General features: G+C 37.5%; 1 protein-coding gene across 4 annotated transcripts in view; it reads right to left on the reverse strand.

Annotated features, from left to right (window-relative positions):
- PDS5B (PDS5 cohesin associated factor B) overlaps nt 1-15,117 on the reverse strand; it is a 206,249-nt gene that overhangs the window by 78,406 nt on the left and 112,726 nt on the right. For all 4 annotated transcript variants that reach the window (XM_058276971.1, XM_058276969.1, XM_058276970.1 and 1 more), the window contains exons 18-19: nt 5,054-5,159; nt 2,512-2,672 (exon numbers count right to left, since the gene is read on the reverse strand). In XM_058276971.1, coding sequence (XP_058132954.1) covers nt 2,512-2,672; nt 5,054-5,159 — 267 coding nt within the window. The remainder of the gene's footprint in view (nt 1-2,511; nt 2,673-5,053; nt 5,160-15,117) is intronic.

A 15,117-nucleotide genomic window follows, 5' to 3' on the forward strand; every position in this document is an offset into this window, starting at 1 on the left:
TAGAGTAAGTTCACTACTATACACTTATTGTCTACGTATGAGTGCTGTCTGTACTTCAACAAGCTTTTTTTAAAAAGTCCCTAACTTAGGCTACATTTGCTCCATCAGCTGGCTGAACAGCATGGAGGAGGGAGTCATGACTAAAGGCTGTGATTCCTTTCTCTGTGTGTAATTTCTCCCCAAGTTTGCTGAAACCCTTACAAAGTTTAGAACCACTCCACTGGCCTATGGGAAGCTCCTATGCGTTAAAAGGACCCTCAGTGCTGGCACATTTGCCCACTTTGGGGTAAGTCAGACTCCTGACTGACAGGCTAAGTCATAATGAAACTCCATAAGTCACCCTCATTTTTGTTTCGTGGGTTGGTACTGCAGCTAGAGAGCTGGTAATGAGGCAATTGCTTCACAATTCTCTTAGCCTTATCTCACCTTAGCTTTGCTCTTCCTGTTAAGAAAAATAGGTCAGTCTAAAGAAAAATGGACAACCACATAAGCTTCCCTTTAGTCCTGTTTCAGCAGAGATAGGCTTTTCCTTCTTTCTCTCAAAACCTGCCTATACCTCAATCTCTCAGTCCACTAAATTAGCAAATGACAAGACACTTAGTATACACTGCCTTATACACCAGATTCAGGGATATGTGTTTGATGGCCAATGTTCTCAAATTCAATTCAGTCTAAATAGCATTATATCTGGTCCCAATTCTATCTAGTTTGGTAGCTTCCACTTGGATACATTTTTCTTTTGGTTCTTTAGGTAATTTTGGTAAATTCTAGGGAAGATAATTACTTCCACAATTTCTTCTCAAAACCAACTCTCCCAATTAAAAATTCTAAACATAAAATCTGAATTCATATTTTTAACTCCTAGAAGACATATTCTATGAGATACTTCATCTAGAACAGTGTGTGCATACAGTAGGCATTCATTATCAGCTAGGTCAACTTTCCCCAAGAGACATAGGAGATATTCAGCATATAAATCAAATAATTTTAAGTATTCCAGTTCCATATTAAAGCAGAATATGTTTTTAAATGCCCTAGAATGTTCTAAAACATCTATCTTTCTACCGTGTTCTCATAGTTCTCCTACAAATACATTAATGTTCCTTCAAAGAGGGTTCTAGGAAAGAGAGTCTAGAATGCAGATAATTAAAACCTCCAGTGAGTAAATCAAACTAAAACTTGTACAAAGTTCTAATTAAGAAGAGAACTGAACAATAATGGATAGCCAAAGACTAGAGCCAAGCATACCTGAATTCAAATCTTAGTTCCACCAACTGCTACGACTTAGAGCCATTTACCTCTGAACCACAGTTTCCTCATTTGGAAGACTAGGAAAATAAAAGCATGTAACTGTACCGCTATACAGTTTAAATGAGACAGTATCATAAGTGGGCCTTTAATAAACATGGATAGTTAGCAAACTTCCAGAGGTTCTGATACGAATAGTAGAGCCACAGCACCATTCCAAAGGGAAATGTATGCTCTGGACTCACATCGAAATTAAGAAGTTAGTTCTGAGCAATAAGGTTCTATACTCTTGTCAGAGAAAATACTGTTACAAAATTCTGGTGTAGTTCAATTACCATTTAAATAATGCCTCTGTCCTATTTATCAGTAGTTCCAAGAATTGATTAAGGTCACATGAACAGAAAGGGTTAACAAAAGTTGTACCTAATACACCACCAGCTAGCTTTAACCAGTCTCCTTCCAAGGAAAGGGGCCCCGGACGGTTCTTCTGCATGAAGAGGCGAGCTACTCCAGTCACAGCTGACTAGAGTAGCTCCCAACAGAAGCTGAGCCAGAAGCAGCAGGGTGGAGGGGAGATCCAACCATCCATGACTGTGGCCAGAACCCAAGCAGCTCTCAGGTCCTCTCTCCAGGAATAGGCAGGAGAGGTGGATAAAGAGAAGTAAGGGGGCCCACAGAGAATGAAAACTTCATCTCCTGAGCTCTTATAAAACTCCTGTACAGTGATTAAGAACTCTTAAGAGTTCACAGGATAACAGCACAATTTCCTATTCTTGGAAACACTGGAACAATCATACTGCTGACATGATGAGGATCATATGATCCCCACTTCCCTGTGTCAGGTAAAGCAGTCTGAGAAAATTTGCTGTTAATCACAGAGAAAAGTGGAGAATGCAATGGACAGTCCTGCTGAAATTCCTTTGGAATTCTCCCATTATAACTTAAATTAAAGTGAATTGTTTATTCTACGCCATAATATACCAGGGACTGTTTTACTATTAAAATTTGTTTTTGCCAAAATCTTGACATAGTACTGACACTTTAGGAAGATATGCCATGTTTATTTCACATTTTCATGAATCTTCTAAAATACCAAGGCTTTCTCCCAGGAAATGAGAACCAAACTGAACAGTACAAACCCACAATAATCTATTCATTTTTTCCCTCAAAACTTGAAAGATCAGAAGAACTATTATGTAAATCAAGAAACAAGAAATTATAATTCTATTTCCCAAGATAGTTATCAAAATAAATTCAACTCACGATCTGATGTGTGGGAAATCCTCTTCAATTTTGCTTCCTGTGTTTTTGAAAATTTGTAGTGCAGCTTCTGCTACTTTTTCATCATCCATTTTCAGACAAGCCAGGAGAGATTCAAATGTTTCAGCAGAATGAAATGATATGGGATGGGTAAATGAGAGTACCTATAAAATGAGTCATAAAAATTATTTTTAAACCCTTTCCACCTTTATAAATATTTAACTCTAAAATAACACAGATTAGAAATACACAAATCAAGAGTCAATTCAAAAGTATTTATGCTAACGAGAAAATGAGAACAATATAAATAAACTGTGAAACTTACTCAAATCTACTACCAAAAGACAGAAATAAATGTTCCTGTGTAGGAAGACTACATGATATAAAGAAGTTAATTCTTCCAAACTTAAATACATGTTAATACTAGGCAAAATAATTTCAATTTTGATTAACGTTCGTGGATTTCTGGGGAGGCAGGGGTGATGGGGGGGGAATAAGGGTAGGAGGAGGTACACGGAGAGAGAATTTAACAAAATGTCTCTCTTCTTCCAAATAAAGGTTGTTAGAGGAGACTAGCTAAGAACGCTTTTATTAAAAAGCCAGGAAAAGGGATCAAATATTTAACAGGCAGTGTAAAAAGTATTAAAAGGTTAAAATAATCAGTTAGACATGGTACATTAGAAGAATCATGTAATAGGGGAAAAAAAACAATTAATGAACCCTAGAAATAGAAGAATTTATATTATATAGGTTGTAATCGATTATTAAAAAATACAACAGAAAACATATTCTGTATAAAATATAAAATATGAAATTCAAAAACAAGCAAAGTTAGCATTATGTCATTTAGAAATATATACAGTCAGTAATGGTGCAATTATAAAGAAGAGCAAGAGAGTAGTAAATCCAAAATTCAGGATGATTATACCTGGGAGTTATGAGTGGGAAAAACCGCACAAAGAACTTTAATAGTACTGTAAATACATTATTTAGTTTAGGTTAATATTCTATTTAATTTGCACTGGTGTTCATTTTATCACTCTAGTTTATAACTTACATTATATTATTTTTATATCTTAATCTCTAATCAAAGATTCTATGTCATATTTTTACATATTAAATATGTCCTATAACAAAGCAAATGAAAATATGGAAGATTCTGACTACTTAAAATTGCAACTTTTATATACCAAAAGAAACTCAAAAATCAGTGTCGCCCCCGCAAAAAAAAAAAAACAGCAAATCAATAAAAGCAAAACAAATTGTACAAGAGTTAATATCTTTAATGTATAAAAAGTTCAGTTAAAAAAAAGCAAAAGATTGAGATGCTAGTAGATATATGGACAAGGATAAAAAACAATGAATTCATCACAAGGAAAATACAAATGACTGAATTATGGAAGTGGACCTCACTTACAACGGTTATGCAAATTAAAATATTTTGGCTTATAAAATTAGCAAACCTTTAAAAAATTTACAATATTTAATGTCTGTGAAGGTAAGGAAACAGGCACCTTCACACATTATCGATGGGACTGTATGTAGGGGCCACTGCTCAGTAAAGGAATCTGTCAATATACATCCCAAAATTTTGAAAACAGTCCTTCTCAGTAACACCCTTTTCTAGGATTCCAAAGGGAAAAAGACACTGAAAAGAGATCTTACACGGGGATACTATCCTAGCACTGTTTAGAAAAGAAATACTTTTGGAAAAATCTAAATAAGCAACAATACGAAGACAGTTTTAAACACTATATGACTTACCCAAAAAGTGGACTAATCACCGTTCCAAAAAACAATGCTGATTATTATTTTTACTATGGGCTAGGCACTATACTAAGAAATTCATGTTCACGATTTAATTTAATTCTTTGAGGTAAATACTTTTAGTATCTCCATTACAGATGAGCAACCAGAGGAAATTAACTTGCCCAAAAGCACATAGCTAGTAAATGAAGGCCAAAAAGCAGTTCTGTTTCTCTGACACTCTCAAAAACACTGCCTTAAAAAAATTCTGAGAAAAACGTTTACAATTTTATAAGGGAAAATAATTAGAATATAAAATTATATATTCAGTCTGCTCAAGTCCATAAAAATGACATTTTTATACTATTAGAAGGAAGCAAATTTCTTCGTTTTTATGTACGGTATTATTCCAAATGATTTCTTTATGATTTTATATTTTCTAAACTGTTAACAACAAACATACTTTTATTATCAGTAACAAAATAGAAATAAAGAGGACTTTTAGGAAGAATTTGGTTAATTCTATGGTAGGTTACCATATTCTTCCTAATGCTACATTTTAATTACACTACTCCACTATTTTAATATTACTAATATTGAGTTAGATAATACAATTTTAAACCTGAAATTATTCCACTTACATATTAGAACAAACATGCAACTTACTAAATTATGCAAAAACAATTAAGACAATTTAACTTTAGGCTATATAAACTCCAGAAACTAACCTCAAGAATAAAAATATAAATGAGATCTAGAGGTTACCTAATTAGGCACTTACTTTCCAACACATATTTACCTTAAGCAGCTCAAGACCCGCCCTGATGGCCTGGTCAGTAGGAACACCCTCATCTTCATCATCTGCCGTTCCATCTATTGATTTGTTCACTTGCTTAATAAGAGCACTAAAGTATAACAAAAATCAAGTTGTCATTTATGATGTTTAAGAAAAATAATACTAAATATTTTATACACAGACCACAGCCAACTTAATTTTTCTTTAGTAATGCTATTTATATTTTTACTAGTGCCTTTTCCATAGTCACTCTATGCCCAAATGGATAAATGATGGATTTTTTTAAATTACCCAAAATTCATTGCTAGTCCGCTAAGAACAACAATGTATGCAGAAATAAAGGAGAAAGGGCAACACAAAACACTTTCCAACCATTTACCACATATGACCGCATGTCAGGCACTATGGTAAGAAACACAAAGGTACAAAAATATCTATGTAACAGACATATAGCAATCATCACTAGAATATTAGAAAAGGTACTACAAAAGACAAAAAAGGAAATTTTTGAAACTTTCTTCTGAAAAACACAGGCTTATTTTACTTCAATATAAACGTTTCCAAGTCATTGTCAAATACCTAAATACACTGGTATCTGTTCTTTTTACAAAAAAACAAATAGACACTAAGTTACATAAAGACATAATGCATATCAAAATACAAGAAAATTCTATTATTTAATGCTTCCTCAAATGTTTCCTAGATCTATGTTTCTATAAAAATATTAGGTACTCAAATTTGAGGATAAGCTAGGAATCAAATGTATCTGTTCGTTTTTACAGGATCCTCTTCAATTTATCATCCCCTTAAAATTATTACTTCTGAGGGCATTTCTTCTTTTTCTGCCAATTTTCCCTGATCTATTCTAATATCTTCCATTTTCACAAGTAAACATATCCAGCCTGAATCCTCTTCCCAAGATTTTTTACCTAAATGTATGTAGGAATAAAACTACCACATATCCAAAATCAAACTCATTGTTTTCTTTCTCCTCTAATATTTATCCCTGGTTACTGATGTCACCATTCATTCACTTTTTTTTCCATTAGAGACGATGTAGGTTTATAGAAAAAATATGCAGAAGCACAGAGTTCCCATTCATTCACTCTTCCTCAGAAAAGACATCCTCAGGACATGTGTCCCTCACTGCCCCCAGGGCCAGCAAGTTACAAAGTCACAGTCCGCTTTTCCCTGCCACCACTGCCCTGTTTCTAGGTCTCTTTTTTCTTTACACACCTGACCTACTGAAACATTTTTTAATAGTTGGCTACCTAAATTCTGACCCAGTCCTCTTCTATGTCTTCCACATTTTAACAAAGTGTTATTTCTTAAATAAAAAGTTGATCAGGTCAATCTCTTACTCCATAAGCAACATAAACTTGAAATCCCTTTTTAAAGCACTGAGGTTCAACATCTGCCCCAACCTACTTTTTTATCCTCAAGTGTAACAGCCACCACTCTTTCAACATGCTAAATAAAACTGTTCCTATGTGTTAAGGTACCCCTGAGATGCACAAGAAATGCTCACTCAATGGAAGGTTTCCATTCTGCAGGTAGGAGGCAGCATAGTAAGAGAACAGAGTATGAACTTTTAAAATAAAAGATACCTCCTTAACTCTTACTTTGTCCTTGACTCTTAGGCAAGGTTTGTAAACTTTATAAGTCTTACCATCCACGGCAGTTGAGATTATTTTATGAATCCCCAAAAGAGAAGGATTATGTTGCAAACTAATATATTCCTCTGAGTGTGATGCCCTTTGATTGCATTAGATTCAGCTGAGAGGGCTTTGATTAGATTACTTGATAAGAATGCTTTAGGGCTTTTGATGGTACTAAGGCAGTGAGGCGGACTCAGGCTGAGTTTCCGTCCCCTTACTGGGTCTCATATAAATGGGCTCACACTGACAAAGAGAGAGGAAAAAGGAAGCCAGCATATTTGATTCTGCAATGTGAGAGAGAAGACCGCTTAAGGATGAAGACTCCAAGAGGCTGGGACCACAGAGCAACTGAAGAGGATACATGCCAGGCTATATAGCCTGATAGATTAGAGCTGAACCCAGAAAGAGAGCAGAACAGCAGAGACTGATACAAGAGGTCTGGAAAGAGACAAGCCCTATGCCTGGTCGCTCAAAGTTGAGTTCTACGACACAGCAGATTCTGGAGGGGAAGGCAGAGATTGCCTGCCATCTTGCTTCAGTATGTGGCAGCTCACTTGGGTTAGAAAGCACCTCTCATGGCACCCTAAGTTGCACTTTTCACAGCCTTGGAACTGTAAGCTCTTACCCAAAATAAATATCCTTTATAAAAGCCAACACAGGGAAGTAGATGTGGCTTAAGTAATTGGGCTCCCACCTACCATATGGGAGACCCGGGTTCAATCCCTGGGGCCTCCTAGTAAAAAGCGTACCCGTGCGGCAAGCCAAGTGTGCCTGCACAGCGAGCTGAGCACCTGCACAAGCGCCCGCATGGCAAGCCAAGTGCCCATGCAGCAAGCCAGTGCCTGCACAAGTGAGTCACGTAGCAAGATGATGACACAACAAAAGAGAGACAAGGGGAGACTCAAGGCAAGGCGCAACATAAACCAGGAACTGAGGTGACACAAGTGACAGGGAACCTCTCTCCACATCAGAGGTGCCCAGGATCAAATCCTGTTGAATCCTAGAGGAAAAAAACGAGAAGAGAAGACAAAAAAAGAAACAGACACAGAAGATCACACAGCAAATGGACACAGACAGCAAAAAAAAGGGCGGGGGAAAGGGTAGGGGGAAAAAGCCAGCACATTTCTGGTACTCTATATGGGCAGCCCTTTGGCACACTAAAGCACCATCTCCACTGGTAGACAAGGATAACTGCATTACAGAGTTCTTGTATAGACTCAAGATAATACATATAAAACAGAGCAAAGATGCTAACACACTGCTTCAACTCAATATAGATTAGCTCTATAGTTACTATTATAATTCATTAACGTCCAAAGTAAACTCAGAATTCAAAAGTGAGAATGAAACATGGAACTATTACCCTAGTAAAGGCCAAAACTACCAAAATAAATAAATAAAAAGATAATCAGAGAATAAGGACGACAAAGCAGTTAAAGCTGGCCATTATAAGAGGTGAGGTTCTATTACAGTGACAGTAGTGTCAGAAGGCATTTCTGATGTGATTACAATTTAAGATGAAAAGCAGACAAGAGCCAGTCATATTAAAAAAAAAAAAAAAAAGTGGGAAAATCAGCCTAAGCAGAAAGAATACCAAATACAAATCATCTAAAGAAGGAATTTAGCACATGTGAAGAACAGGAATAAGTTCCGTTGGCTAGAAAGAAAGACCATGAGAAGGTAAAAGATGTTTCTGAAAACAGAAGCAAGCGTCAGATTACAAGCACATACTAGATTAAGTACAGAGCACGATTTTACTTTAGACCAATATTTGGAGAGCAGGCTAGCAGAGCAAAAGTAGAAGCAGTGGGACCTGATTTTAAAGCATACTACAAAGCTACAGTGGTCAAAATTGCATGATATTGGCACAAGGACAGACATATTATCTAACAGAAGAGAACTGACAGTTCTGATATAGACCCGCGCATATATGACCAACTGATATCAGACAAGACCACCAAGCCCACTCAACAGGGACAGAATAGCTTCTTCAACAAATGGTGCTTGAGAACTCTAGATATCCATACTCAAAAGAATGAGAGAGGATAAACATCTCACACCCTATGCAAAAATTAACTCAATAAGGATCAAGACCATAAAGCTCCTAAAAGATAATGTAGGGTAGCAGCTACGAAAATCTTGAAGTGGGAAATGGTTTCAAAAACCACTTTACATCCAAAGTGCAAGCATTGAAAGAAAAAACAGATAAATGGGAATTCCTCAAAATTTTTTTTTATTGACTTTGTAATAATATTACATCAAAAATATGTATGTGAGGTCCCATTCAACCCCGCTCCCCCACCCCCCCTCTCCCCCCCCAACAACACTCGTTCCCATCATCATGACACATCCATTGGATTTGGTAAGTACATCTTTGGGCACCTCTGCACCTCATAGTCAATGGAATTCCTCAAAATTAAAAACGTTTGTACTTCAAAGGACTTTGTCAAGAATGTGCAAAGGCAGCCTACTCAATGGGAGGAAATATTTGGGAACCACTTATCCAATAAGGATCTAATATCTGGCATATATAAAGAAATCCTACATCTCGAAAATAAAATGGGAAGAGATTTAAATAGACATATTTTCAAAGAGGAAATACAAATGGCTAAAAAAGTACATGAAAAGATCCTCAATATCACTAGCTATTAGGCAAATGCAGCTCAAACTACAATGGGATATCATCTTACATATATTAGACTGGCTGCTATTTCAAAAAAACAAACAAACAGAACTAAAAGTGTTGGAGAGGATGTGGAGGAATGGAAACATCATCCACTGCTGGTGGGAATACAGAACGGTGTAGCCATTGTGGAGGACAGTTTGGCAGTTCCTCAGGAAGCCAACCAAAGAATTGTCATATGATCCAGCAATTCCACTACTAGGTATATATCCAGAAGAATTGAAAGCAAGAACATGAACAGACATAGGCACATCAATGCTCATAGTGGCATTATTCACTATTGCCAAGAGTTGGAAGCAATCCAAGTGCCCATCAACAGATGAATGGATAAGTAAAATATGTTATATGCATAGAAAGGAATGTTACGCAACTGTAAGAAGGAATGAAACAGTGACATATGCAACAACATGGATGAATCTCAAAGACCTTATGTTGAGTGACGTAAGCCAGTCACTAAAGGCAAATACTGCATGATCTCACTGATATGCCCTAAGCCTACTGAGCAGACTTGCAGAGCTAGAATCTGGAAGATAAGTTACCAGGAGACAGAAAGGGAGTAGAGAGTAGTGAGCCTATGCTCAATCTGGGAAGAACCTCTGATAAGGTAGTCATTGGTGTAAGGTGTCAGTGGTGGGGAAATGTGTAGGAAAGGGTGCACCTGGGGCATGCTTCTACAGAATATGAATGTGTCCATCTTGTCATAGGGGGTTATCTCAGTGGGTGGAGACCCACACTATAAACAATAAAATACTAAACTCCCATCCTGGAGAATCCTGCTATGTTCTCAAGCAGAGGGGGAAGAATCTCTTGAGTACATTAACAGACCAATATGTCAAGCTCTCAATATTAATGCATGTAGCTATGAATCTTATTCTTGTAAAATTGAACTTAGCCTAATACTATTTATTGCCTGAGAGTTACCTCCTGAAAACTTCCTTGTTGCTCAAACGTGGCCTATCTCTAAACCAAACTCAGCAATAAATGCACTACCTTTTCCCCAGTGTTGAACATGACTCTCGGAGATAAGCCTCCCTGGCACCAAGGGATTAATACAAAGCACCAATCAAAGATGCATTTGGAAAAAAGACCTTAATCAAAAGGGTAAGCATCAGGGAAGCAGACTTGGCCCAGTGGATAGGGCGCCCGTCTACCACATGGGAGGTCTGCAGTTCAAACCCTGGGCCTCTTTGACCCATGTGGAGTTGGCCCATGCACAATGCTGATGTGCGCAAGGAGTGCCCTGCCACGCAGGGGTGTCCCCGCACAGGGGAGCCCCATGCACAAGGAGCGCGCCCCGTAAGGATAGCCGCCCAGCGCGAAAGAAAGTGCAGCCTGACCAGGAATGGCGCCGCACACACAGAGAGTTGACGCAGCAAGACGACACAACAAAAAGAGACACAGATTCCCATGCTGCTGACACCAACAGAATCGGACAAGAACACACAGCAAATGGACACAGATAGCACACAACTGGGGTGGGGGGAAGGGGAGAGAAAAAGTTTTAAATCTTAAAAAAAAAAAAAGGGTAAGCATCAAATACAAAAGTGTTTTATGGCTAAGAGATTTCAAAATGAGTTGGGGGGTCATTCCAGAGGCTACACTTTTAAGGCATGTCTCAGGCAGATCTCACTAACTGCCACTTTGAACAAAGCCTTAAAAAGGGGTGTATTTCAACCAGAGTCCTCCACCTCCCCAGAGTTCACCTGTCCTTCCTACATCCCTCCCCCCAGTTTCATGAATAACTCAACCCAACCCCAACCCTACTCACTCTCCTCTCACATTCTAGTACTGTCAATCCTTCTCACATCCCTGCATGATCATCACCCCCATCCACTTTTCTGTAATCTAAAACCTCTTTAAAACTTTTTTCCTATTCTTGTTATAGGTTTTCTTCTAGAATTACACTGAAAAATAGCAGTCCCAACCTACTCCTTCTCCCCAGAGTTACTTACCAACCATAGCCTCCCCCTCTTTTATGATTTTTGAGACTATTTTACAAGTCCTTTTTTTTAAAGTACTGGGGACCAGGGATTGAACCCACGATCATGTATCTGGGAAGGTGGCGCTCAACCACTGAGCCACATTGGCTTCCCTGAGATGGTTTATTCATTTGCTTTGCTTGTTGTCTGTTTTTGTTTTATCAGGAAGCACCAGGAACCAAACCCAGGAACCCATGTGGAAGGCAGGCACTCAACCACTTGAGTCACATCTGCTCCCAACTTCCAATTTAATACTGATAAAAATATCAGTTAATATTTATTATTAAGCAATCATCCAAAGCAATTTACATGCACTTTTATTTACTCCTCACAACCACTACAAAGAAGGTTAATTTTTCTCATTTTGCATATCAGGAAACTAAAGTTACCCTGCTAAAATGGTGGGTCCCTAAAGCACTGGCCCCGGAATCCCCATTCTTTATCTCTACACCACACTGCCAATGCAGAGTTCTTCAACACACAGTATAGGCAGGTGGCCCAATAATGAGCAAGTAAAATACTGCTTACACAGCTGCACCCAGGAATGTACTATGATTGGACTCTTGTTCTGCTTTGTTTTTTCTAGAAGAATCATTTTGCCTTTCTGTGTGTTAAGTTTTCTATGACTATCACAATTGTTCCCAAATTCTCCAGCACAAGAGTGAACCCCCTGAATACTAATTTTACAAGGTCAACATATCTTGAACAGAATCCTCCTATATATATATATCCTCAGAGCAAGAGGATGCAGAGCCATATATATATATATATATGCATCCTCTTGCTCTGAGAAACAGTTTGCTTTCTATATTTGCTGCTGTTAACTGTCATCCCAAGTCTGTCTTCCCTTCCTTCTGTTTTAGAGTCCATTTTCTGAGTCTTCTATCTTCTTCTTCATTGGTTCATTCCTTTGTTTTGTGGGAAGACAACCAGGAATTTTCCTGAGGAGGGTATAGGACCCTCCATCGCCACTCCTGTGCCTTCACACCTGAACCCTCGTTTGGCTGCAGATAGTTCCCCATTAAAGACCACTTTTCCTCAGACGTTCAAGGGCACTGCTCCACTGCCCTACTCATCCTATTGCTGCTGCTGAGAATTCCCAATCTTTTTGGTGTGACTAAGTTATAATTTTCCCCTCTGGAAGATTTTTAAAACTTCCCACTTCATCCCTGTATTCTCAATTTTCTTAGTGTACTATGTTGAGGAAAATATTTTTACATTCATTATGCTGGGGAATTGTAAGCCATTTTAACTTGGAGAGTCATGATCTTCAGTTCTGAGATTTATTTTCATTGAAAATGCCTTTCCCAATCCTTTTTCTGGCCTTTGTGGAAATCCTTTTACTTGAATGTTGACTTCCTGGATGGATTGCTTAGTTTTCATATATTCTCTCTCTTATTTGTCCATCACCATGTTTCTGTTCTACTTTCTGGAAGACTTCCTTAATTTTAACTTTTAATCTATCTAAAACATTTTTATTACTGTTATATTTTAAATTTAAAACATTTTCTTATTCTCTGAATCTCTGAATTTTATACCATTCCATTCTTAGCTTATTGAATATGATGTTTTATCTGTCTTTTTTTTTTCATTTTTAAGTTTTCTTCTGTTCCCTGTATTTCAATTTTCTCAAAGTTCACTTTTCACTAGCTTTACTTTCTGTCTTTCACATTGGAGGCTTTCCTCAAATATTTAGGGATCCCTGGATGCGTGATTATTAAGAGCAAGGTTTTTAGTAAAAGCAGGTATTTAGAAGCTCAGTGTGCACCAGGGAGGAGCTTGTCAGCCGGGACACTCTATTGTTGGATAATAAACTGAAGTCGCTGAGTTTCTCCAGAGAAGCCTCCAATCTCCTACTCAGGAAGCTGCGTGTCTGACTGCCAGCATTCCCTAACCTTGGGATTTTCACAATTCTGCACAATAACATGTTTTTAACTCCTGTTTCCAATTTTACCTGCTCCTGGTTGTCCTCTATGTAGCCTGATGTCTCTGACTCTAAAGTTGCTCTAATCCAATTTCTCCACAGAATAAAATTTTAGACTCTTACTATGGATGCAGAAGGGCATCTCTGTCCTTTCTGCGGACTTCAACCAATGCTCCCCCTTTCGGCCTCAGGACTGGCCTCAGACTTGCTCGCTTTAGTATCCAGCACCTCTAAATCCTCACCTTTCCAATGGCCTGAGATGTCAGCTGACCTCTCATTTTCCAGGGCATGGAATAGGGATTTAGTGATAACTGGCACAGACCTTCTGTTTGCAATGATGATAACGTCTTGGAAATGGGTGCTGGTGCTAGTGATGGTAACACAAGACTGTGAATGTAATTAACACCAAGGAATTTTATATACACACATACTCACAGAATATATATAAAAATATATATATTCTGTCAAGGCACGTCTATCTCATTCAACCCTAAAAACAAATTCAATTGTTTTTCTAATGTTCAGAAAAATACATAAATGAGCACAGACTGGTTAAATGACATGACCACGGTCTTCTTGTTAATGAAGAAAATAAAGAAATTCATATCTCATAAAACTAAACCCTATATCCCTTTTTATTAACCTTTAGCACTGATATAGTACTTTCTTTGCCTTTGCAACAAAAATATTAAAATATTACTATTAACTATAGTCTATAAATTATGATAGTTTCATTTTTCCATATTCTTAATACCTTTTGTAGAAGAATATTCTTGTATTTATATTATTAACCACAATCCTCATCTACCACCAAACTCACTACATTATACTGTTCCTGGATTATCCTCAAGTTGTCTTTCAATTAACATTAATCTCCCTAGACCACCCCTTTCAGCCACAATCACATTTATAAATCAGTAGGGTGTGTTATATAATTTTAAAGGTTATATACACTGAACTTCAAAGCCCAAATGAATAGAAGCACATTTTCTGTCTGCAAAAAACAAGTTATTTTTGCTTTGTTTGATAGTGTTCAATAAATATTTTTTTTCAGATGATTTTTATATTATTTTAGTTTTAACTATGCCATCATTCAGGGAACAGCTGCTCTGATTTTCTGTCAGAGATGTCAAGGGATGTTTTTAACATCTCATTTATGTGTGGAATTTAGAAAAAAATTAAGTTTTATTCATTTCTGACTGACTGATTTGAACAATGAAAAAAGGTATAAAAACTTCAGAAGACAAAGAAAACAAAAAAAAAATCTAAGGAGTATACTCAGATAAGAATTTATGCTATAATAAAAATTTTATCAGCAATTAGAAAGGAATACATTTTTCAATAAATGGAGTAGATCAACTAGCTCTTCCTTAAACCAAAATAAATTCCAGACCAATTAAAGATGTAAATCTAAAAAGAACCACCTAAAATGATACCAAAGACAGAAACAAAAACAAAAACAACTGAAAGATTTAGTTATACGATTTAATATTAATGAATGTTAAGCACAAATTTAAAAGGCAATCTAAGGAAGCAGACTTGACTCAACTGACAGAGCATCCGCCTACCACATGGGAGGTCCAGGGTTCAAAACCAGGGTCTCCTGGCCCGTGTGGTGAGTTGGTCCATGCTCAGTGCTGATGCACGCAAGGAGTGCCATGCCACGCAGGGGTGTCCCCTGCATAGGGGAGCCCCACGCACAAGGAGTGTGCCCCGTAAGGAAAGCCGCCCAGTGCAAAAGAAAGTTCATTCAGCCTCCTCAGTAGTGGTACCGCAAACACGGAGAGCTGATGCAGCAAAATAACACAACAAAAAGAGACACG

This window comes from Dasypus novemcinctus, chromosome 15, assembly GCF_030445035.2.
Source record: "Dasypus novemcinctus isolate mDasNov1 chromosome 15, mDasNov1.1.hap2, whole genome shotgun sequence".
NCBI lineage: Eukaryota > Metazoa > Chordata > Mammalia > Cingulata > Dasypodidae > Dasypus > Dasypus novemcinctus.